The 25,422-nt window shown below is 50.6% G+C and overlaps 2 protein-coding genes across 4 annotated transcripts in view; one reads left to right on the forward strand and one right to left on the reverse strand.

Annotated features, from left to right (window-relative positions):
- RAB15 (RAB15, member RAS oncogene family) overlaps positions 1 to 24,924 on the reverse strand; it is a 40,079-nt gene extending 15,155 nt beyond the window's left edge. The window contains exons 1-2 of one of the 3 annotated variants that reach the window (XM_090032064.1): positions 24,275 to 24,924; positions 18,811 to 19,009 (exon numbers count right to left, since the gene is read on the reverse strand). In XM_090032064.1, coding sequence (XP_089888190.1) covers positions 18,811 to 18,904 — 94 coding nt within the window. In that variant the 5' untranslated portion in view covers positions 18,905 to 19,009; positions 24,275 to 24,924. Of the gene's footprint in view, positions 1 to 14,202; positions 14,430 to 18,810; positions 19,010 to 24,274 lie in introns of those variants that run through there. The other 2 variants (XM_090032065.1, XM_090032062.1) reach the window with 2 other exon arrangements.
- Positions 24,925 to 24,999: 75 nt separating this feature from the next.
- Positions 25,000 to 25,422, forward strand: part of FNTB (farnesyltransferase, CAAX box, subunit beta) — a 35,008-nt gene continuing 34,585 nt past the window's right edge. The window contains exon 1 of the mRNA XM_090032061.1: positions 25,000 to 25,148. Coding sequence (XP_089888187.1) covers positions 25,114 to 25,148 — 35 coding nt within the window. The 5' untranslated portion in view covers positions 25,000 to 25,113. The remainder of the gene's footprint in view (positions 25,149 to 25,422) is intronic.

Below are 25,422 nucleotides of genomic sequence, written 5' to 3' on the forward strand. Positions count from 1 at the left end.
CTTTGGGTGAAATATTATTAAAGTACTAAGCTCATCATAGAAGCAGTCCTCTGATTCAGATGAAGTGGTAAGAGCTGGAGCATATGCATGTAAGATACTGACAGGACTAGAGGTAGTAGTGAGTCAAAGAACCATACATCTTTCAGAGCCTTTGTTTGTGGGTTCTATTGCAAACAGCAACTTATTTTTTACTCCAAACCTAACAACACGATCTCCAGTTTCTTTGGGCTGTTTCCCACACCAGAAAAGGGTAGTTCATAAATTCATAGAATCTATGTATGTATAAACTACCCTTTTCTGGTGTTGCAGTTCTTTTCTTTCAGGCAGCTAGTGCCTGGTAGTCTGGTCTCCTGTAGAGTGACAATATCAGCGTTCAGTCTCAGCAGTTCTGCATCAATTACTGTACTTTCGCATGTGTTGTTAATGGTTTAGAAGTTGTCGGATATACCTGGGGTTATTGTCCGTACATTCCAACTTCCAGTCTTTAGGATTGAAAGTTTTCTCCTTACATTTTTCGTAGTAGCTGGTAGTATGTGATAGCAGTCTGCTTTCAAGTTGAATCTCTAAGCTCCAAGCACCCACTGAAGCACCAGACTGTGACAGGAAAACACCTTATTGGCTGGGGACTGCCATGCTTCAGGCAGGTGGTAGTTTTCCAAAGAGGTGTGATGACCTCTTTCACCATGGGAGACAGTCCCTGGCACCTGGATCTCTGCCAATCAATCCATGGCTTATAACCAGTAACTGTTGATTCCTACTTGTTTCAATGTGTTGACAAAGCTGGAGTAACCTCTCCAGGGTGCAAAAGACTGGGCATTTACTAAGTGATCAAGAGTTGCCCAAGCTTCAGAATCACCCTTTTGATTTTGCCAACATATCCACTGGAAAGGTAGAACCAATACAATGTGGGGCCAGGCAAGTTGCAGGAGCTGCTAGAAAGACGACTGAATAATTGCCTAACCGCCTTAGGGGCTCCACTCCAGATTTTCTGTCAGGGTTTACTCCTAGCCTTCACCTCTCCCAAGGCAAACCCCAAAGCAGTGGCTGTGGTTACTGTCATCTCTGTCCGCCAGCTTTGCCGCTGAGAAATGTCTTCTTCCATCTCAGCTGCCATTGTGATGATCAGAGGACAGCTCTTAATGATGAGAACTGTCCCCCCTTACCAAGTTCAGCCCATTGGTGAAAGTGGCTGCCCAAGGCACAACATGCAGAGCTATTAGTAAGAGTTGGATATGAGTGAGTAATCCCAAACCACCTCAACAAGGTATCGCTGTTTGAGAAACAAGGGTTCTACCCCTCCTTAAACACTCCATGCACCTCAGGCATAATACATAATATCCCAAAAAACAGGACAGAGGGCCTCTCTCTCACAGGAGCACTGAGAGCAAGGGTAGGCCACACCCTAAAAAGGGAATTTTGCAAAACCTCAGAGAAAGAAAGAGATTCCTGCAATGTCCTTCCATACAGGCTTTCTGCCTTTGCTACCAGAGACTTTGGCTGTTTATAACAATTACACCCATTTAACTTCAGTTCAGTTAAATCCATGCTAATGCATATGTGGACACTTAATTTTGGCTTATGCCAATTTAGTTTAATTTGGAATTTACCAGATTAAGGTCAACTGATACATAGCAGGTAAATGTAGGGCAGAAAAACCTTGCTGCAGGGCTGGCACCATTTATTATGCTGTGTTCCCTCCTCCCCACAGCTAAATGCATCAAACAATCAGAAGCCACTGAATGCTAATCAACTCTAGAAACCCACTGTGTAAAGCTGCCCAGAGGAAAACAGAGGAGAGCCCTGCCTGGCTACATCCAGCAGTGATGCTCTATGCATCTTCCCCAGACAAACATGCAGACATGCATATATTCCCAGATTGGCAAATCACTTGAGAAAACTGTGGGGGTACCATCCTGCTCACTGTGAGCTAGTGGAGCTTCACCACTCAATTAAAGCTGGCCAGGAATTTTTCAAGCAGTCAGAAAAGGGTGATGTATCAAAATCATAATGTTATGGGAACAGACTTGTCATGACTAAGCTTTGCCAGGCAAGCTCTCTCCAATGATGGCATTTCTGGTAAAAGTGAGACAGACCCAGATGCAAGTCCCTGCTCTGAAGCAGTCAAAGAAAGGATGCAAAGTTGTCTCCCACAGCTGAGGCACACAGAACCACCAGTCCTGGCTGTCTAGTGCAGCTCCCTCTTGATTTGTAGGGAAACCTTCTTGGTTTTGTCTGGGTCAAGAACAGGAATATTTCTGAAATCTCAGAATGTTTTGTGCGACAAAAAAATAATTTCCTGTCCAGCCTACCTCCCATCACCAGCTCCAAAACCTGTCCAGTCTCCTCTGGCTGTTGATGCATAGTACTGTGGCTGGTTACTGAGGCCAGCTGTGCTGAACAGCATAGATACCCCCAAAATTTTTTTAGCTAGGATTTCAACTCAGGCCTGTGACTCATTTTCTCTGCCCTCCCCCTGTTGGGAGTGATTTGGAAGAATAACAAGGCCTCGGATTGAAATGTGTTTCTAAACATTTCCCTCCTCCTTGGTTTCTACCGATTTAGATCTTGCCCTGGCAGGAAATTGAGAATTCGTCAGCTGCTAATTATTATTATTTAGAGAGCAGAGTCATGCATTCAATCCCAACAGTAACAACAGTCATTTCGTGTCTCAGACTGCCTGTCTGGGGGAGGGCACCAGGGTTCACAGCCATCTGATCCCTGTGGTATACGGTGTGTTTAAACAGAAATAGGAGACTCTGGATGGAGGTGCAGAGGACGCACATCCCTGTGTGGAGCTGTCCATGGTACAGCTTTACAGCAGTGGCTGTGCTGTGCACACAGCCACCTTCCAGAGCCAGCTAATTAGGGCAGTGCTTCAGTAAAAGGAACCATTACCACTGGAGGGTTTCATTTTGTGTGTTTCGACTCCATTGAGCCATAGGCCAATGTCATTACAATGATGCCATAAGAAGCCTAGCAACAGCTCTTCAACAGGAGGCAGCGTTGTCACCTGAGCTCACTCGGTCTGCCTTGTCAAGGTACACTGATTCAGGTTTGGCAGTGCAATAGAGGGGCCATCCTCTGCTTCAGAGGAGACCTGCATCAGGAAGACAAGCAGCTGATGCTAGCATACTAAAGATGCCTACTCTCAGGGGAAGCAGAGGGATTGGGATACTGAGCATCAGGTATGCTACATGACTACCTAAGCCAGAAGTCGGTTGGGTCTGACCAGCCTGGGGCTTCTTAAAAGAACAGCAGCCTGCTCTGGTATTGCCCTCGTCTGCCCCCTGACAGGGGACAGAGAGAGGGATAGTGGGTATTGTATTGTTTGTTGTTATTGTTTAGATCTTGAATAATTTGCTTCCTAGCGGGGCAGGAATTGAGTGAGTGGATTTTGGGACAGCAATGGCCCCCTATGAGAAGGAGGTACAGATTGGAAGAGTGGAAGAGAAAGTAAGCAGTGTGCAGGGTGAGGGGCTGGGGGGCTCCACTATGAGGCAGGGGAGTGAGAATGGATAGGAATGGGAAGAATATGAGGGAGGGTAGACAGGAAACTATTTTCTGGTTGCTTTCTTTTATAGAGGTAGTGAGTAAGTGAATGTGGGCTGGGAAGCAAGGTTGGGTTGGGAAGGTGGGACGGGTCCCCCCTTTTCAGAGGCAGGGAAGTAGGAGGGGTGGGGTGGATTGCTTTTGAATTGTTGGTGTTTTGGGAGCTTGTTTGGTTGTATTACCTTACTTTAATATTTTATTCTGTTTCTATAACATTTTGTTTTGTATCACAAGCCACCTGAGCCTTTTTTTTGGGGTGGGGGGAAGGGAAGCATATAGATTTAGCAAAGAAAGAAAGAACAGGACAGGCCCAGCATGCCAACAAGGAGACTGTGAGAAGGCTGCTCCTGCAAGCTGCTCCATATTTCTGAGGCACTGTCAGAAAACAGTACCTCAGGACACTTTTCTGAGAGTCCCAAAGTATCCCTGCAAAGGGGAAGGTATTAAAAGTGTCACCAAATTACATCTTCCACATGAGCACTGTATATATTGCCAGTATGGGCCTCACAGCCACAGATACAGATCTTCACTGTGCTTAGCACTGGATAAGCTCAGAAGAAACAGCTCCTGCTCTGAAGAGTTTGAATTCCCAGTGAGACTGATATGGAATAGATGCCCAGATGAGCAGCTGGCAACACCCTGGCACTATAAGTGCCTCATCCCATATCTAACCACAAAGCCGTTCCTGGAAGCCTGTGGGTGTTGAGCACTGACCCAGCACACTGGCATGGTCACTCTGAGACAAAGGGGTCCATTCAGTCTTGCTCACAGCTTTTGCATATGTCCCTAGCATGTCATTTAGCTTTCCTGTCACTTTACCCCAGTACCCTGAGCTTGGTCAGTTGCAGAAAGCACCAAGATCCTGAGATACTCCCTTGCACACCCCAGTGTACAAACTGCCAGGCCCAGCCCTTAGTCATTACTAAAGAACTGGCAGGCTACTCTACATGACTTTGGAAGAACCAACTTAACCTTAAATGGACCCCCTACTCTGAAGCAGGTGTCCATCTTCTTGTAACCAAATGGATACAGAACTGGAGACAGCACTGGTTCTTGAACCAGAAAGGTGGGTGTCTGAGTAGCTGTTTTACATAGTCAATTAGCCCCTTCAGTATAGAGCGGGATGGGCAAAATGCGGCCTGCAGGCTCCCTAAAAAATTTAGAAAATAAATATTTATCTGCCCCTGGCTGTCTGTCATGTGGCCCTTGATGGCTTGCCAAAACTCAGTAAGCAGCCCTCTGCCTGAAATAATTGCCTGCCTCTGGTATACAGGAAAAGGCTGGGGCTGTCTTTGGAGAAGACCAGCTGCACAGAAGAAGGGACCAGATTTTGCTGGACTACTCAGTGAAGGCTTTGTCACTGCTGTTGTTGGGCAGGCACTGCTGCACATCCATGGTGTGTGTGTGTGAGAGGGAGAGAAAGGGAGGGAGAGATCAGTCGATGGACTGGCATTGTTAGCCAATGCCCATTCACAAACAGGGACAGGAGGGGCTTCAAGAAGTCACATCTAGTACAATCCCTTCCTCAGGCCAGGATCAGCCCTGCCTGAACTATCCCAGCAAAGTGGTCATCTAACCAGCATATAAGAACTCCTTGTGAGAGGGAGTTCACACCCTCTCAGGCAATCAGTTACAGCAGCAAACCTCCCTCAGCAGCCATCTGAGCTCTAAGATTCAGAGCTCATAGATGTTTTTCAATTTCCTAGGCTACTTATGCTCTGGGGAAGAATAGATGGGGTGGGATTTGAGAGGAATGACTGCCATGCCATGACAGAGTGAGATCAGGGAGACCTTGTGGTGAGCATGTGCACAGCACCACAGACTCAGGCCCCTGCCAGTGCCTGCTGCACAGCACTAGGGCTGAGATGTCTAAAGGGTGAGGGCTGTTAAAAGGAAGCTGAGTTTGTAGCCCCAGGATGTCATCAGGAGTTGATTCAAGTCTCTGTGAGGATCAGCAGGGGTCTGAGGACCCACCACACAAGAGCATGTAGCAAACAGCAAGACAGCAGTATTGCTCAAGATATACCCTTGTCCCTATAAATATACCAAGCAGTCCTTGCCCCCAGTCATGGCTGAAGTGTAGAAGGTGGCACATACCCATATGGATGGAGAAGGATGACAGTGACAAATGAGCCCACCAAACTGGCTCACTGAGGGCTCAGCTCAGACTGCAGTGGCCTGCAGTGCAAGCAAGTATGAGCTGAGGATGAAGCTTCCAGCTACAAGTAGGCTCTAGCAGAGCCTGCATCCTAACTGGAGAGCACCCAGTTCCTTGCTCACCATTTTTTGCCTGGCCTGAGTGAAGCCTATTTCCCCCCTCAGACCTACCAGTGCCCTCCCTAAAAGTCACTCAAGGCTTCCCCTTTCTAGCTGCCCATCCCTTGACCGTCACAGTCTCAGAAGGTCATCCCTTATCATGTCCCCCTCAAATTCCTACTCTGCACCCCACACTCAAATCATGGAGAGAATATCCTCACGGTCGTGAAAGACATAGGGATACAGGCTTTATCCCTGACACAGCCTCACACTGGGCTTGGTCCAGGAGACTGTGGTTCTGTCATGCAGACTTTAGAGGTGACGGTTGATCCTTCATCCCATCACTCATTACTACAGCCCCCACCAGCACCCATGAAACATGGGATTTTTTTTTTTAATGTGTGAAACCACTATATTCTTTTCCCTGACCTTCTCCCCAGAAAAGACTGGACAAGTTTTCCAGGGAGATTCAGCCCATGCCTGATTGCTTAAAGCTCAGCAGAATTATAACAGAACCAGAGAATAGGAAAGCAGTGGGCAGTGCTACCGCTGTACTACAAAGCCTCTAGAGAGAATTCAAACTTCATCTAAGCCATTTCTACTCACTGCACTGACCCTCCCACCCTCTGCTTTTCCCCCCTACCGGATCTGGGATACAGTCACTGGGCCTGACACAGCATGCAAACATTCCCATTCACACCACTGAACTAAATGTCGGCTATTAAGTGAGAGATTAGGGGGGTGTAGAAAACCAGCCACTGCCAGAAGCATGAAAAGAGGGGAAAGCAGAGTCTCTTATTTATTTGGGTATCACAATGGTGTCAATACATATCAAGGTCCCAGCGTGCCACGCCCCACAGGGTATCTATGGCCAGACAGCCCAAAGTCTAAGCATGTCCCAGGAAGGAGGGGAAACAACTTGTCCAGGGGTTGCCCACCAGAGCAGTAGCAGGTCCAAAGGTCTTAATCCCATGTCTAGCTGTCCTGCTGGAACAGAGAGCCAGAAGGCTCTTGTTACTTGAAGAGAAAAGAGTAGCAGGCAGGGCTGGCTACAAGGAAAATAAACAGCTGGGGAAATGGCAGAGGCTAGGAGTTACTCTGCTCAACAGAGCTGGCTACCCTCCAATAATCCAGCAGGGCAGAACCCTGCTTGGGAGCACAGGTGCTGCTTTCCAAGCAGTGAACTAGCAAACTGCACTGAAGGCTAGTCCGGAAGCCTACTCGGGAAACACCTGTGGGAACTCAGAGAGCCATATGACCAAATGGGGCATAGCTTCCAACTCTATAAACCCAGGGGCTGAGCCAGAGTAGACAGTCTGGCCCTGGAGGCTGAAGTGGAAGGAGCAACAAAGACCCAGAGAGCTCCTACAGTTGGCACCAGTGTTACCTTGGGGAAAGCAAATAGAACGCATCTACCTTGCAGAGGAATGTGACCCAGGATAAGAGGAAGCCTTGTTGTACAGGTAGGTAGCCAGAGAGGCATATTCCTTTGTCATATTTTATACTGGTTTGTGGAAGAAACTGAGGGTTAGTTCAGAGGTCCTATTAGTGCCTGAGCGGCATGTGATTGCTTTGGGCCCTGTTAGGGGTCAGGCACAAAGTGCAGACTGGAGCCAGAGGGCCCACAGCCTGAAATGGCAGCAAGTCCAGAGAGGGGCAGAGCCTAGGGCCAGAGGACCTGGAGCCCAAAAAGGGGCAGCAGTGCCCAGAGCAGAGTGGGACAAAGGCCAGGGGACTCAGTGCCCAAAAGAGGTGGAGACAGGGGCCACAGGCCCAGTGCCCAGAGCAGGGCAGAGATGGAATACAGTTACAGACAAGCCCATAAAAATCTGTGTAATATTGCAGAGCATCTGTCACATGCATAAAGACACCAGGGGCCTTCGATTAACAAGCTGAGTTTTGTCAGACTGCTTCTAACCATGTTAAATTACCATCTGATCATAGATCCTGCCTGTTTCTTGCCTATGAGCTCAAGACTCTGGAAGAGAAAGAAATTCACCTGCTTTGCTTCCTTACAGAAGAAAGGGCTCACCAGCATACTGAGTGCACACCTTCCATCGTCTGGACTCCAGGGCTGCTTCTCTGGGAGGGAGTTGCTAGGGAACAACGTCCTCTAGCCACAAGGTAGCAAAGCAAGGTTATATCTGACCAAAGAAAAGGGGCTTAATCAAAGTAATGGGGCAGACTGTGAAAGGAGGCACGAGGTCATCCTCACTGCTGGCAGAAATGTTGTCAGCAGAGGGTGAATGCTCAGGTGCCTGTGGTGCACATGAAAGGCATGGTTCTGCTTCGTCAGAAAGCACCTAGCACTAAGTGCTTCAACCCCTCCAGAAGTTCAGGAAAGGATGCAGCAGGGAGCAGCTTCAGGGAGGCACTGTGGGGATTTTTAATCCACTGCATGGCACCACAAAGAATGAAAACTTCTTGACCCTTCACAGCAGGTACATGGATGGATCTAGGATTTTGAAAGGGGAGTGAGGTGGTATATCATCACATAACACAATGCATATTATTCTCCAATTAAAAATAAATTAGAAGCTTTAGGAGTCTAGAGCTATAATATTTAGTCTGAGATCCAAGCAAAAACATATAACTGAGTTTGTGGCAAGGAATGACTGCCAGCTGTATGGTGGGGCAGGCACCTGGTGCCAGACAAGTACAGCTGTTAACCCCCAACCTGACTACACACAGAACTGCCTGAACCCCAACATGTAGGTCCCTCAGACACTCCACCATGCCCCAAAAAAGTCCCTCACTGCCCTTTATGCATTGACTCTGCCACCTCAAATGCCCCTAGTTCCACTCTGTCCCCTGTAATCCAACACGCCCCTGGGGGTTACAAGAAATAATTGCCATAAGCTAGCAGAGAACAGATTTAGACTGGACATTAGGAAGAACTTCTTCAAAGTTAGAGTGGCCAAAATCTGGAATAGGCTCCCAAGGGAGGTGGTGCTCTCCCCTACCCTTGGGGTCTTCAAGAGGAGGTTAGATGGGCATCTGGTTGGGGTCATCTGAACCCAGCACTCTTTCCTGCCTATGCAGGGGGTTGGATTTGATGATCTATTGAGGTCCCTTTCGACCCTAACATCTATGAATATCCCCCATACTCAGCCTCACCCCATTATTCCCCAAGCCCTATCAGACATCACTGTCCCCTCATATCCCAGCAAGTCCTATCCTGCCCCCATGCACCCACTGCACCCTAAACAGGTTCTTCCCCATCATCCCTCAGCCACCTGGACCTTTCACCTGGGTTTATGCTGCCCTGGCAGCACCACTCTAACATGCCATTGAGCCCTCCCCTGCCCCTCTGAGCACCCAAATGTGACTGAAGGAATGGGTCACTACAGTAACTTACCCCTTTTGCAATCCCTGCTGTTACTGACCGCTTTGCCGTGGCACAGTTCAGCTTACCTAGCCCTGTCCCTCCTTGCATCTGATTTGTTGTGGGTTCAAATCCCCTAGGAACAAAGGGTGCCTATACACGAGCAGGGAGGCTGCTCTGACACGCTGTAATCCTAGCATGTCAGAGCAAACTCAATTACTGTGCTCCAGCAACCACTTACATCTTGTGTATCAATGTGCTTTAGAAAAAGTGCCCCAACCACCATTTTGAAATGCAAGGATACTGGTATATGAGACTTTCTGGGTGCTTTAATTAGAGCAGCTCTCAGAGCCACAGAGAACATGTTTATAAACACCCAATGCCACTCAGTACAGGTACCTAGATAGGGACAGACCTGTATTGGACACCATAGGGTAGGTGAGCAAATTGCTAGGAATAGATAACACAGGTAACAATTGTAGAAGAAAATAGCTTGATTAGAGAAAGCTGTGAAGAGATTAGCAGGAATCAAACAGAAAGTAATGAGCCTTTAAGTTAACTGACTCCCTCAGTTCCACCTGAATAGAAATGTGGCTGTCCCTGCTGGGCAATTTATGTTAAACTTTGACTAGAACAGGAATTAAAGGAGAATGCAACTGTACTACCAAACCCCCTCTGGACCTGCCTGGGCAGGGGCTGCATGCTTGCAACACATATGACAGTGCAGCCATTTCCAGTGACCACAGGGAGAGTCAGGGTGCTTTTGCACCCAAACCAGATGTGGCAGTGATCCTGTCCATTGACCACCAGCCCTTCATCTGCCAAGTGCCCCCCCCATGCCATGGTAAAGATCAGTGTTGTGGCACAGTGAAGCAGGATCCTTGGCTCTGCAGACACTATGTGACTTCCCAAGGTAACATAATTAGACAGCAATCAGAAGGACAGGCTAGAAAGTAAACAGCAACAACTCTTGGGAGTAGGCACAGTGCCCTGTGTCACTGAAATGCCACCCATGTCCATGTCTACCCCCTTCCATCTGCAGACCCACCCAGGGCATAGGGACATAGTTTTGCCTGCATGGCAGAAAAAGCCTAGAGAACTATTGAGCACATAAGCCAGGATTTCTAAACTCACCTCTCCAATCAGGGTTTCAGATACCTCCTGTCTTTAACAAGCAGTATGGCAGGGGTGTTACATCTATATTATGGGGCAGGACAGGGGCACAAAGAGACTAAAGGGATTCGGAAGTCAGTGGCACAGCAGGAATGTCTATGCTCTATTGTTGGTATTTCCCATGCTTCTGAGCTTTGCTGGTTGCCTTATGAGGTCAGGAAGGAATTTTTCTCCCTCCTGTTGCTACACAACAAGGGTTTTTCCTCACCTTCCGCAGAAGCATTGGGGGTTAGCTGCTGCCAAGGCTGGGGATTTTGACTGAGGTGTGCCAGTACTCCTGCAAGAACTAAAACCCAGAGGTTCCTTTGCTTAGGATCCAACCAACTGCCACATTTAGGGTCAGGAAGGAATTTTACCCCATGGTCAGACTGGTGTGGACTATTGTGGGGGGTCTGCCTTCCCTGTACTGGGATGCGTGGCTCTCTTCCTTGGATCTTTTGAGTATGTGTTAACAACCCTCGTGGCAGCAAGACAATGACCACCATTGTCCCCCTGCTTTACCTGTGGCAGATTAAGGTGCTACACCTTGTAGTTGCATGGCAGGGTTTACTATGTAGTTTTAGTAACAAGTTAGATGATTTGCAAGGGACTGTTTGGATAGAAATGGTTCTGCCTCAGACAGAAGGTTGGACTAGATGACCTGCAGAGGTGCCTTCCAGCCCCACTTCTCTATGATTCTATGAAGCTGACCCTAGGTCTCTTCTATCACTGGCTCCAAGTCCAGATTAGCTGTTCTGTCACTCCATTAAACTCCACAGGGGCTGAGGGGTGTTTGGCCCTCCCAGCAGCCACACTATTTGTTTATCTGTCAGATGAAGACAGAGGATCCCATTTTGTAAAAAGCCTCAGCTGCTGCATTTTCCAGCTGGAACTTGTTGTGTTTCTAAATGAGGGAACCTGACCACAAGGGTCCCTCCTACTGCCCTACTCCGTTTCTCTACCAGTCTCTAGGGCAGGGGTCTAGCATGGCATGCAAGGCCATTTTACTTGGCACACCACCACCAGCCCAGGCTCTAAGCAGCTGCTGCTGCCAGCCACGGAGCTCAGGCTATTCCCAGCAGGAAACTGGGAGGCTGCAAGTCCTGCTGCAAGCAGATTAGGCTCCATGGGCTGGCTGCAGCTGGGAGGCTGCAAATAGCTGCTCCAGGCTCCGGCATGCCAGCACTCTGGCACCTTTCAAGATAGACATTGTGGCTTTTTTGGCATTCCAGCCAAAAAACTTTGTCTATCCCTGCTCTATGGAAACAGTGTGACAGCAGTCTTGAGAACAGATTCTTGGAGAAGCATGAGTTAGGCCCCCAAAAGCCAGGAGACTCATTCTTAATCCATCATTCCACAATACTGGGGATTTAAAAATTTGCTTTCTGGTGTTGGATCTTTTGGGTGTCTTGTTTTTCCTGCTTTCCTCTACAATCATAAGGGCCAGAAATGTCCATTATACAACTAAGCAGAGAGTCTTGTCCAATCATTGGACTCCAGGAGGTGAGGCTTTAAGGAAAAACACACAGAAATACCTCAAATATGTGCCCTAAAAACCAATGATACCACAAGAGAGATCGTCAGGACAGGTCTCAGGCCTCAAATGCCTGTGAACTTTGAAAAAGCTTAAATCTGAATTCAGGCTTATGTTTAAGGAAGTGAGGCAGGGCCAATCCTGTTTCTCATCATCAGTCAAGAACCTAGTGTGATATCACTGCAAGTTTTGACATACTTCAGTTGTAGACATCACAGCTAGCTGCTATTTTAAATGGAATTAATCTCTACTCTTGCATATATCACTTCCAAACAATCATATTCTGTGAGAACTCTAGCTCCAGATCTGAAATTCACAGTGAAACATCATGTTTCAGGTGTGGCTCAATCAATAGAAAGGTGGAGAGAAGAAAGAAAACAAGAGATCTTCCTCTGAGAAAATCATACCAGGGCCGCCAAACTGAATTGCTTTGGGTCCAATATAATCACCCCTGAACATCTGGAAGCCAGGCTTAAGGATCAAGACCCTTCCAAGTGAGCTATTGTTTGTTTTCTGCCTTGAGTCAAATCACAGCAAGACAAGCAGACCTGAAAGGCCCTTTCGGGTCACTGAGCTAGCCCCGTATCATCACAGGTATGCACATCATGCAGCACCTTTCAGAATCTGATCCTACAAGGAGAGGAGCCAGTACCACATGAAACACAGAAGCAGTAGCCATACAGCCATTCAGCATGGTAGCCAGGGGCCAAAACTTACCTTGGGATATAAGCATTAGTGATAACAGGAGTTGTGCCTGTTTGAGCCAGGGCTAAACTTGTACCAGGGTGAGTCACAGAGAAGCAGTATTAATACAAGTTTGCCCAGATCGCTATGACTAGGGTGAAGGCCTGAGTTTAGCAGCAATGACTTGTTCTAAGTAGCCTGCTGTCTGCTTTCCTTCAGAGGTCACACTAGGTTGGACCACCCCCACTCCAAAGAAGCAAGTTCAGAGAGGCAACCACACTAATTCAGCATTCATGAGACTGACTGCCAAGATACAAGTGCCCGGGCAGACGCATCCAAAACCACTGCCAGCTCCTGCCATCTGATTATCCAGAGTTCAGCATCGGTTGGTTTTCATAAAGCCCCAGCCTCCTGAGTCAGGTGATTATGGGAAAACATCAGCTTTCCTTTAAGAAGCAAGCCCTTGGGATTGCAGAGAAAATAGCTTGGGTCCCACTAGCTTCCAGGCTTCAGAGAGCACAAGGGCAACTGGTGGCTTGGCTAGTTCAAGGAGAATCTCCTTCCTTGTCCCTGGCTGGGATGGAGCACCTAGGCTTGGAGGAACATGAGTTCCTCTCTTCTCGCAGCTAGACAGCTCTGTCTCCCCAGACTCTCCAGGGCACTGATCATGCTGGGGTGAGCGTGAAGCAGAAGACAAGTAGACAGCAATATCCAGCTATGCAGCCCCACAGTGTGGTTCCTGAAGAACTCAGGGCAGGGGGAATTAAATGGAACAGAGCCTCCTGCAATCGTCAGACCTTGGCTCCTGGAAAGCTGCTGCCCCAAGGGCTGATTTCACACACAAGAGAGTAAGTGACCTCAAGCACAGGATGACCAGTCCCTTTGCTGAGCATATAGCCCAACAGAGAGATGACCATATACAGGAAGAAAGCAGGTTCTCTCCCCTCCTAAATGAAACATAGCTCTAGTTCTTTGATGCTGGGAGTACTTTCTCCTCCAGAAAATGGCAGTCCTTGCCGTGTACTTCAGCTAGAGAAAGGGCTGGATGTTGAAGGAAAGCTCTCTCCCACCCAGTTTCAGTTATGGTCATATCAGCCCCCTGCTGCAGTGCAGCCAGGCCTGGGGCAAAGCCGAACAGGGCCCTCACAACACGCAACAATGGGATGTGCCAGTCTGTGGTGGGAAGCAAGGAGACTACAGAAACCTCTTGAGCTGGCAGGGGAAGATTAGGCAATGCAACCTCCCAAAGGTGGAACCGAGGTCTGGCAGAAAGACTCCAGTGCCTGGTCCGACCACCAGAGGGGTCCCAGAGATCGGGCCCTCCGTACCAAAGCCAGCACAGTGCCCCGGGCACTGCAAGGGGAAGGCGGCTGTATGCATGGGGCCCATGCACTGTGGGGGAGCTCCTGCAGGCCTCCCCCGGGTTATAGGGCAGCGGCCCGGGCACCGGCTCAGACCCCGCAGGGATGGAAACGTTAGGAGCGCTCTGCTCTCCCTGCGCCCGCTGGGCACACCAGAGGCCCCACGGGCCTGAGGGCCGCTCCAGTGCGCGGGGACACCCCGCTGCTGAGGCGGCCCCAGGCTGTCTGCGGGCGGGGGCCCGGCCGCGCTGGGCCGCGCTGCGGCGCCACGGACAAAGAGCCGCTCTGCCCCGGCGGCCCGGCCCCGATGCCCGCCCGGCCCCGCGCGCGCGGCTCGGTACCGATGGTGGAGATGTGCGAGGGGTGGAACTCGTTGTCGGTGAAGCGGCAGAGCAGGCAGGTCTTGCCCACGCCGGAGTCGCCGATGAGCAGCAGCCGGAACAGCACGTCGTACTGCTTGGCCATGGCTGCGCTCGCTCAGCCCCGCGCCGCTGCCATCCCGCCGCGCCGCCGCCCGGGGCTGCAGCCCCAGCACAGAGCCGCGGGCGGGGCGCGGCCGCGCGCGGGGCGGAGTCGCGGCGCAGCCCTCCCGGGCCAGCGGCGGGGAGCGCCCGGCTGGCGGCCGGGGTCTCTGCTGTGCAGCTGCTGGCAGCGCCATCTCCTTGGTGATGGACCATGGTCCCCGTTGGTCGCATTCAAGGTATCATTTTGGAACCAAGACTTCTAGCTTTTTGTACATCTCCTCGGTGAGGCAGGTGCCCCCCTGCCCTGCCCCCTCAAGGTGAGACCTGGACGATGCGTGAGGCTACTGGCAGAGACACCCCTTTAGAGACCTATCTATCTATCGATAGATAGATATTTATTACTTTGGTTAGTCTCTGGTTAGTCTCACCAGAGCTCCCCAAAGGATGATGAGGTCAAACGGTCATAAACTACTACAAGACCGTTTCAGGCTGGACATAAGAAAGAATTTCTTTACTATCCGAGCCCCCAAGGTCTGGAACAGCCTGTCATCGGAGGTGGTTCAAGCACCTACATTGAACACCTTCAAGAGCAAATTGGATGTTTATCTTGCTGGGATCCTATGACCCCAGCTGACTTCCTGCCCTTTGGGTGGGGGGCTGGACTTGATGATCTTCCGAGGTCCCTTCCAGCCCTAATGTCTATGAAATCTATGGAAGTCTCTGCCCTGCTTCACTTGCCAATAGCACCATGCATCAATAGATAGATAAATATAGAGAAAGAGGGGTTCCTGCCCCCAAGCTCCCTTCATCAGGCACTGTTTAAGACCATGCAGACCCTGCCTGGGATGGGGACCGAGCCCATGCTGGGGCATCCTGCATTCTCCATGTTGGGAAGGACCTCCTCCAAAGGGAGGAGTGCATCTTGAAGGCTTAGGACAAGCCTAGTGGCTTCTTAACCTGGCAGGGGAAATACCATGTATCTGTGTTAAAGAAGGCAGTTTTCTTGAACCACCATGCAGGAGAACTGCTCTTCTGACGTGGTTCAGGACCTGCTGAGGTGCAGCAGATTTAAGCCCAGTTTATGGAAATAAGAGGCTTCTCCCTTGCCTGCTCTGAGGGCTTTATGGCTAAGGGCAAGCAAAACCCGGGGGCATTCAAACCCCGAGCCTCTGGGCATGGGCCTGCAAGCAGGATGCCCACCAAAGGCTTTGGAAACATCTGAAGCCTCAGGTGCGGGTGGAGGATGTTTGCCAGTAGTAGGGCCGCTTATGGTGCTGGACCCCTAGAGTTGGAATTAGTTTTGGCTAATTTGGCCTCGGATACAAATTACATAAAAACATAAAACAAATGTAGGGGGTACAGCTCTCGACCCCTCCCTGTCCAGTACACATCCAGCCTCTCATGAAACAGCAAGACCTTTCTGCCAGGAGCCTCTTGAGTTCTCTAAGTACCAACATGAGCATCACTGCACCCCAGCCTTTGGCTGTGACCAACATCCCAGTACCTCAAAGGAAGATGAACCTCTCCTGCACCCATCCCAAGGCAGTGGCCTCTTATGAGGTGGAAAAAAAGTCCTCCCTGGCCCCAACTAGTGACCAGCAAAGCCCTGAGTCCTGGGATTGCCACATGTATGCCACACTACAGAGCTCCCTTTATATCCTAATCTGGGCATCACAACTGTATAACTATACAGCACACAAACTGGTAGTTGAGCTCTGTCCTGTCCATAGCATTGCTGCCAAAAAATCATCCATCTCTTAAAGAGATGTAGGATCCTTGCCCCAGCACTCTGCTTCGGAGATGGTCCCAATATTTCAGTTCTCTAAGAATAAGGAATCTTCTTCTCATTTCCTTTACAGGGTTCCAGGAGAGTGCTCTGTTGGTTACAGACTCTCCTGCTTTCATTTGGCTTCTCCCTGCACCTTCTGCTTCCCTGTCATTTGCCTTTCTGTGCCCGGACCTGCATCTCTTTCTTCTCACTTCTTTCCTGCCCCCTTCATGCAGAACACTTGCAGAGGGTGCACTGAGAGTACAAAAGAGTCAGGTTGCTTCTCCTGAAAGTCATGCTCAGTCCTTCCCTCCCTAAACTGAAGCACACGCTCAGTGGCCCTGCAGGAGGATGAAGTATGTGAGACAGCGTAGACAGTCTATCTGGTCAGCACTAAATGCTGGGAAGGTATGGAGCATGCTTAGTGCGGATGGACTCTTAGTGGTTTGAGCTGCCTTTCTACTCCATTTCTACTGAGCATGTATACCCTGAGGTTTTCCAGGGCTGATGACTTCTAACTTAGCCAAATTTAGGTAGATTTTCACAGGGACAGCAGGAGGTACATCCCTGACCCTATGGTGGCTTCCCCCCACCTAGAAATCCTCAATAAAGCAGCTGTAAGAATGTTGAAACATACATTTTCCCCAATCTCATTCTCTTCTGAAACAGTGAAAACTTTTTAAAAAGTCAGCCCATGCATTGTATGAGGTGGAAGTGGGGAATGAAGGAGGAAATCTCCTGTGGCCATGTAAGCATAGCCTGGCATTACATTGTGCATGCCTGGGCTACCCCTCTCATTTTGGCGTTTCCTAACTTCTGAGTTCTGCACTATGCATCCTTCCAGTTCTTTTAACACAGGCGTGTGCACAGATTTTTTAAAAATATTCTACAATGTACAACTACAAACGTCATTGAAATCCTATCTTCAGCAAGACTTTGAGCATGATGGCACAGGCTAGTGCCTACTGGGTTATCAAATTAACTCTGATACCAAGTATAGGCTGTTATGCTCTTTAGGACAGCTACTGGTGTTGGATGGTTAACGCACTGAAATGGTTTTACATATACATATCCCCCATTTTGTCAACCCCACGGGTACCCAGCACCTTATTTCTGGAAGTCTGGTTAAGACTTGGCCAGTACCTGACTTCTCTTTCAAGCTGTTCCAAGAAAGGCTCTTGACAACACTCATGAACTTTGAGGTTTAAAGCCATGACCTACTGGTTCCCAAAACACTGGATCTTTATCAAAGCCTAAATGTTCCTTGGTGTGAGTGTGTGGTCACAGTGGCAGGAAACGTTCATCCTAGCTAGTTCCAGCTCCATATGACATGCTGGAAATGAGATACTGGGGCTGTACATGCAAGTGCTGATGGGATGTTGATGGGTGGAAGCTGTCAGCCTCTAGTGAGGCCAGCTAGTGATTTCTAACAGCTTATTACTTGGCCAAACAAAATAGTTTTCTCTGGGATCACGTCCCTGACCCCAAGACTGTCTACCCAGTAAAAGGTCAAGTCACTGCTCACAGCCATGGCACTGAGAGGGTTCCTCAATATATATTCAGAAAAAAAAAATCAGCAGCAGATAGTACTAATTGGTCTAGATATTGTGGGGTGGGAAAGGGTAGAATAATAGAAAAATCATAGCAAAGTGGACTGGATGGGATGTCAGGAGGTCATCTAGTGAGAAGCAAGATCCTCTCTGATTAAACCCTGGATTACTCACAAGGCCTCAGTCACAGTAACCCTTTTTGGGGATTTATTAGATGAATACTGCAATGTTGCAAACAAGCTAATGGTAAGGATATGCAGATGAGCTACCTGATACATTGGGGCCCATTGCAGCCAGGAGTCCTGGCTCCCAGTCACATGCATGCCTCCCACCCCAGTCAATCACAAGCACTCCTCTGACAGCACAGTGGAATGCAGTCTTTACACTGCTGTTGTTTAGGAGAGCAAGAGGAATGTGAACATTTTAACTTATTCAGCTGGGCAGAAGCTGTATTCTGTGTGTACATAGCAGCCAGCTCAGCAAACCTCATGGTAACATATAACAAATATCCCCCCCAAACCACTGGTGTGGCCAGCCTGATCACAGTTCAATCCACTCAGCCCTCCCAGATGCTGCAGAGGAAGAAGTAGAATGAGTTAAGAGAGGGTCTGCCACAAGTTACATCTCTCCCTTATCACTGGCAACAGACTGGTGCAAGCTGTGGGGTGAAAGGTTGACTATTCTTCGCCTAACGTCAACGTTCACTCACTCTAACTCTGAGTACTCCCGTTAGCCACAGAAATGCGCAGCTAGCTGCTCTTTCAGTGTCACTTAGGCCCTGGCTGCAACACTTTCTTGTGGCAGGAGTCTCATAGGCTCCACACATGTGGCGTGGAAGAGTATGTTATGTACAGGTCCTGAATTTGCACCTTGTGCCCTTGGTTCCTGTGCACTCTCCCTCCCTCCCTCCCTCCCCCACCCCCAAGCTCTGTGGGCCACTGGCAGTATTTTTCTCCGCTAACTGGAATGTAGCAATAAAGGCCTATCTGTAGATCTGAGTGTTGTCTTGTGGTTGGCAGGTAGGATTCTTCAAAGGAAAGCAGCACTGAGCATGCTCCCTGTTTCAGCAGGACACGGAGGGCACTGCCATGGAGATCTGCCATGGCAACCGATCGGCGCACTGCCAGACAGAGAAAAAGCACAGGCAGCAGCACCATCTGATCTTACCTGTGCTGGGGGCCTTGGCACCAAGAGAAATGGATCTCCTTGCTTTGCAGATCCTCCACTCTCCCTTGCTGTTGCTTGCTTTTGCTTTTGACATCTTCCTGCATTCAGCTGAAGGAATCGTCTCTGTGTGGGGAAGTTCGCCATTACTGCTATCCTGGAATAGCTCTCCAGTGCCTGGACGCTCCAGAATTGATGTATCCTGGAAGAAAAGGGGCTTTATTCTGGAACAGTTTTACCTGGAAATAAAGTGACATACAGTCATGTGTATAAAGAATAGCAATGCCAAGGATAATTGCATCAAGAGCTATTTTTGGGGCAGCTTATTCTGTGAGAGCTGCAATGGGAAATTCACCTCTATAGTCAAAGTCTACTTTTGGAGTTGTACTGGTATAATTATATTGGTGTTGTCCAAAAGGTCCAACCAGCCATAGAAACCTGTATGGTTAGTGTGGCTAAGACATCCTAGTTTCTGTAGCTGGTAGCCCAGAAAGGAGTGACCTGACTAGCACAGCATCCAGCCATCTGTGGCTCCCCAGCTCAAGAGCCCATGTACCCCTGGATCCACTGGGAGCGGCCTTTGGCACATGTCTGGAGTGAGGATTGAACATGTGTTTCTGGAGCCATATAAACACCTTACCCACAAGCCAACAGAGTGGCACAATACAAAATTCCCTGCATACAAGAGCCTTCATGAATATATGGAAGTGGCTGCTGTCCCAGCCTCACTGCCAGAGCAAGCCAACATCCAGGCCTGGCTCATCAGGGTGATGCAGGCTGGTCAGCTATTGTTCGAGCAGTCCGAACCTGAGCTCTAGCCACCACTGCCTGCTCTCTACTGCACAATTCACCAGGAGCACAGGAGGGGGAGCATTCATAGATTGTTAGGGGCTGGAAGGGACCTCACAGACCATCAGGTCCAGCCCCTGAGCTCTAGGCAGGAAGACAACTGGGGTCAAGTGACCCCAGCAAGGTGACTGTTCAGTCCAGTCTCCTCTTGAAAACCTCCAGGATAGCATGAGTAGCATGAGCTTGTCTTCACATAAGGGACACCTGGAGCTGAGGCCCCAGGCTTTCTGGCCTGCTGACCTCAATGGAGTTTCATTTTGGCTATCAGGCTCAACGTGAAACAAGACCTTTGCCAGTTTTGGAAGGATTTGCACTTAGAGGCTGGGACCCAGTGGGAATGCAGTGTAGGAACTGGACAGAGGCACATAGGTATGTGCTGGCTCTCCAAAGCAATGGTGCCTTGGGAAGAGCTTCTTGGAAGGTTTCCTGATCACCTGCTAAGTGAGGTAGGGGGCCTGGAGGATTAACAGGGACTGCAAAGGGTTAGTCTCATCTGGGCCACCTGACCCATTGCTCCTGGGGCCTGCTTCATTAGACATGATGATCTCCATGAACACTAGCTCTCATTCCAATCAGTAATCAATATTTCATAGAATCATAGAAAATTAGAGCTGAAAGGCACCTCAGGAGGTCATCTAGTCCAGGGGTGGCCAACTTTTTCAGCTGAAGGGCCACTTAATGAGTTATGGTAAGCTGTCAGGGGCTGCAAGGGCAGCCCTGCCCCAGAGGGATGCCCTGCCACCTGGTCGCCATCTTGGGACCAGAAGTCCCACCCCTTAACCCCTGGCCTTTGCCCCCTGAAGCCCCTGCTTTTGCCCTGGAAGTACAGGCAACCCCTGTTTAGTGCTTTTAATTGGTTCCGGGAAAAATGAGTTTTAAGCAGAACCATCCTAAGCGAAACCCAATATTCCATAGAAATTAATGTCAATAAATATAATTTGTCCCGCCTCACCCTGGACCCCCGCTGGCCCTGGCCCCAGGGCACCAGCATGGGCCCCATGCTCAAGCCCACCCCACTCGCTGCTTCTCACAGCCACTGTCACTTCTCCCCACCCCCTTGCTTACTGGCTGGTTGGTTGCTCCAGTACCATGTGTCAGCCCGGGTCTTGCGTTCCTGCCTCCCTGCCCTGGGCCCTTGCTGGCCCTGGCCCTGGGGCACTGGTGCAGGCCCCACGCTCACGGCCGCCTCCCCACTCACTGCTACTTACTGCTTCTCGTTGTTGCTGCCACCACTGCCTGGCTCCACGCCCCCCCCGCCAAAACTTGGTGATTTCAATGAGCACTATAATGAAACTGGCTAGAGCTCAGTGGAATCAGGTATGAATTTTAAATGAGCACTATAGTGAAAGAGCGCTAAGCAAAACAGTGTTAAGTGGGGGTTGCCTGTACTTCTTTTGGGAGGGAGGGTACTACCACCTTGAAACTGGAAAAAAACAACAAATTATATACTAAAAAAATCACACATCTACTATAACTTATTTTAATTTTAATTACAAAAAATATTATTGTCCTGATTTATATGTATTTGCATAGTGTACCTAGACACAATTGCATAATAGCTCAAAATACAGTCTTACCCTTGTATATTGTGTGGGAGGGGGGTAAGGGCATGTACGTGGGGGTGGGGGTTGGGAGTGGGTGTATATGTGCAGTGTGGGTATGGTGGGTGTGGTGTGTGGCGAAGGGTAGGGGTGGATGTGGAGGGGAGTTGGGGTGGGATATGTGGTTGGGGAGGGTGGGAGTGTGTGGGTGTGTTTGGGAGTATGCTGAGTGTGGGTAGGGATGGGAGTGTGTATGGGGGCTGTGTGTGTGGTGGGGTATAGAGTGTATGTGTGTGCAGTGTACGTATGGTGGATGTGGCGTGGGGCAGGGTGGGCGGTGAGTGTGGGTGTGTTTGGGGGTATAGTGGGGGGTGTGGGAGGGTATGGGGGGGTGGTCCTCAGAGTCCCAGGGGTATGCCAGTCCCTGGATTTGCATTGGTGGCAGCGAGCAGGGCCAGCCCCACCTGGCCCCATAATGCACAGCTCCCTGCACTCCCACTCCAGTCCCCAGCTGCAGGTAGCAGCAGTGTGCCAGGTCAGCCCCACCCACCCTGTAACACACATCTTCTGCTTCAGGGCCAGCCCCACCTGGCTCAGTAGCACTCCCCCTGAGTTTCCCAGCCACACATGGTGGCAAGGTGTGGGGTCAGCCCAACCTGGCCACATAACATGGAGCTCCCACCCGACTCCCTGGCCACAAGTGGCAGCAGCATGCAGAGGCAGCTCAGTCCAACACTATAGCCCTCCCACCCGAGCCCCAGCCCATGTGGTGGCAGGGTGCGAGGCCAGCCCTACTTGGCCCCATAGCACACAGCTCCTTGTGCTCTTGTCCCTTTCTCCCAGCAGGAGTACCAGGCCGTACCTGCATTCCCACTCCTGCAGGCAGGGGGGCTGGGAGCAAACACAGGGTGACCAGACACAAGCTCTGCCAGGCAGAGGCTTCTTGTGTCTAGCACACCCTGCCTTGGGGCTAGGGCTGGGGCTGGGTCAGGCCAGGCTGAGGTGAGCCATATGGTTTCTTAGCAACCAGAGCTGCACCACCTACATCGAAGCACCAATTGCAGAGGGGCAGCCCAGTGCCAGGTCTTACAGGGGCCTTGTGGGCCACATGGAATTACCTGGCAGGTCAAATCTGGCCCGTGAGCTGTATTTTGCTTGCCTGCCCCTGTCCAACCCCCTGCTCAAAGTAGGACCATCCCCAACTATATCATCCCAGCCAAAGCTTTGTCTAGTCAGGTCTTAAAAACCTCCAAGGATGGAAAACCCACAGCCTCTTTGAGTAACCTGTTCCAGCGCTTTACTACCCTCCTAGTAAGTAAATAATATTGCACACAAATATTTTAGTTTCACATGCACACAAGAATGGAGGGTTTACATTTAGCTTAAACTGTTAAGATAACTCCCACAGCACTCTTATATTAAGAGCCTCACTTGACTTTGCATAATTTTAGGCTGACAAAATACATAAAGTGGTGTTCAGTCACCTTCAGGCACCAGTCCCAAATCCATCTGGTGATGACATCCAGTGCTGCAATTCTAGCAGAACACCCCCCGCCCCTCACCACCACCACCACAAATGGTTTTGGAGGGTGCTGACCTGTTTCGCTCCTTGCTTCCAATAGGAACAGCTGTTCTGTGAGGCTCTGATGAGGGGAGAAACATCCTACTAGGGAATGTGTTGTAAAAAGGGGGGACAATGATTTTCAGGACATGTTAAGCCTGTTCCACAAATTACTGCAGCCAGGACAACAGGCTGAGTTGTCCTGAGGGAAAGGTCACACAGAACCATGATGCCAGTCAGTGAATGAGTTAATGATCAACATTAATGGAGCATGGTTTTCTGAACCTTTCCATAGCCATACACTGACCACATCTTACTGATTTCTAACAAGGGAACGGACTGGTCGGGAAGGGCTGAATCTGCTCTTCAGCCAATCAGATCCAAAGCCAGAGGAAGGGATGATAGCCAACCTCTTCCCCCCTAACCTGCTGTTCTACCCGCCACCTGTTCTCTTCCACCAGCTGGTGTTGATACTCCATGAATGAGCACAGTGCCTGGTGGAGGCAAACAGCATTCACATGTGGGGCTGGGGCCACTGGAGATCTAAAGGACTGCCCAGAGATGCTTCAGAACTGGGAGATGCTGGGACTAGAGCCACCATTTCCAGCATGGCAAAGCCAAATCTACTAAGTCCCTGAGCCTCTCGAAGGGAATTTGCCAACACAATGTATATGACAATGCCTGTACTTAGTACTTCATGAAGTACTGAGGGGTACAGAAAGGAGCGAGACTATGCAGATACAAGGAACCCAAATGAAAACAGCAGCCAGGAGTCCCAACTCCTTGTCTACTGTGCTGACCACTAGAACCTGCTCCCCTCCCAAAGCCAGGGACCCCATGAGTTCTAGCTCTCAGACCCTCCCTTTTTCCCCATTTAGACATCACTCTCCTCCCAGAGCTGGGGACAGAACCCCAACCTGCTCTAATCATTTGATCCCTGTTCCCTCTCAGAGCCGGGCAGAGAACCCAGGAATCCTGGCACCCAGTCCCATGGTCTGACCCACCAGACTTCATTCACTTCCTAGACCTAGGTACAGAAACCAGGAGTCCTCACTCCCATTCTTCATCCCAACTCACTAGACCACACTTCATGCCCCAGGCTGGAGGTAAATACAACATTATATTGTTGTCCAACAGTCCTGCAATTTGCTGGCAAAGGGTGCATTTTCCCCTTCTAGTGGCAAATGAACAGACGATAACTGTTTGTTACTGTTACCAGCTAGTGGAGTTCCACTGTCAGCTCAAGTGTTAGAGGCCTGTGCTGGTTTCCAGTGGTATGGGATGGCATTTCCCTTCTATTACAGAGGGAAGTGTGTGCGTGTGTAGTCCCATTTAAACAAAGGAAGAAATGATTGGAGGAGGCACAAGTGTGGGGTCTGAGCTAGTTCTCTGAATAGTCCTGTGTATTGACAAGGGATGTCACTGAATGGAGGAGGAGGTAGGGTCTCTGCTAACACTCCACACCTCTTACCAATCAGCACCGAGCCCAAAAGCATTCCCTCCTGCAAAGACATACCCATCCGTCTCTCAAGCTCCCCCGACACCTTTTTTGTCTATTTCTGGTGGGGTTTGTTTCTCTTGCAGACAACTGCAATCAAATCCAGTTCCTTCCCTGGCCCAATTTCTCGGCTCCAACTTGGAGGGAAACCGTTGAATTGCACATCCCGGGTGTCTTCCTTGCATCCCAGTTCTTGGCTGATGGCTTTCCATCATTGTAGCTTTCATTAAGCTAAGAGGCTTTGAATTTCTTCACATGGCCTGACCTACAGGCAGCCATTGCCCACTCCATCGGCAAGTCCTCTTGGGCGTATGGGTGACCTAAAGCAGCAAGTCTCAGCCAGGCGCTGCGGTGCCTTGAGATCCTATCAAGGGCGCTGCGGGGTGCCCCGCAACGCTGGCTCTGTGAGGGGAGCAAAAGTCAACCCAGAGGCTTCAAACAGGAATCCACACCGCGCGGACACCCGCCTGCCCCGCCCGGGGGCGTCTCCCAGCGCCGTGCCGCAGACTGCTCCAGGCTTCCTGCGCTCAGCGCGCCGGGGAAACCTGCAAGCCGGCCCGGTAGTCGGGGCCCCCGCCGGAGCGGGCCAGGAGCTGCCTGCGAGCCCGGGACAAGATCTCCAGAGCTCCCGGCCAGCCCCGCCGGCAGGGAACGAGCTACCCCAGCAGGCCCTGCCTCCCACACAGCGCGGGGGCGGAGCGCGAAGCCAGTTCTTTTGTCCCAGTTGAGCCGCCGTCTGGCCCCAGGCCCCGCCCCCCGCGGAGCCCGCGTGCCCTGGCGGAGCATGGCTGCCGCCAGCCCCGCCGCGCTTTGCCCCTGCCGCAGCAGCACCGAGCTGGGCCGCGAGCGCTTGCGGGATGACGGCGTGCGCACCCTCACCTCAGCAGAGCAGGTGCGCGCCCGGGGAAGCCCGCGGGCGGGGCGGGGCGGGGCGGGGCGGGGGCTGGCTTGTGCCCGCCCAGGGACGCTTGTACCCCGAGGAGGGACCCGGCCCAGCTCCCGCCGGGCGCCCAAACGGAGCCTGGCGCGGGAGGGCGGTGCCGGCGCCCCCGAGGAGCTGGGATGCGCCCGGCGGGTGTGCGAGGCCGCCGGGGGGACGCGCAGCCCTCTGAGCCGGGGCGCGCTCGCCGCCTCTGCAAGCGGGGATGGGCAGTCCGGTGGGGTGT

The sequence above is a fragment of the Crocodylus siamensis genome, chromosome 2 (genome assembly GCF_052110815.1).
Source record: "Crocodylus siamensis isolate JL-2025a chromosome 2, ASM5211081v1, whole genome shotgun sequence".
NCBI lineage: Eukaryota > Metazoa > Chordata > Crocodylia > Crocodylidae > Crocodylus > Crocodylus siamensis.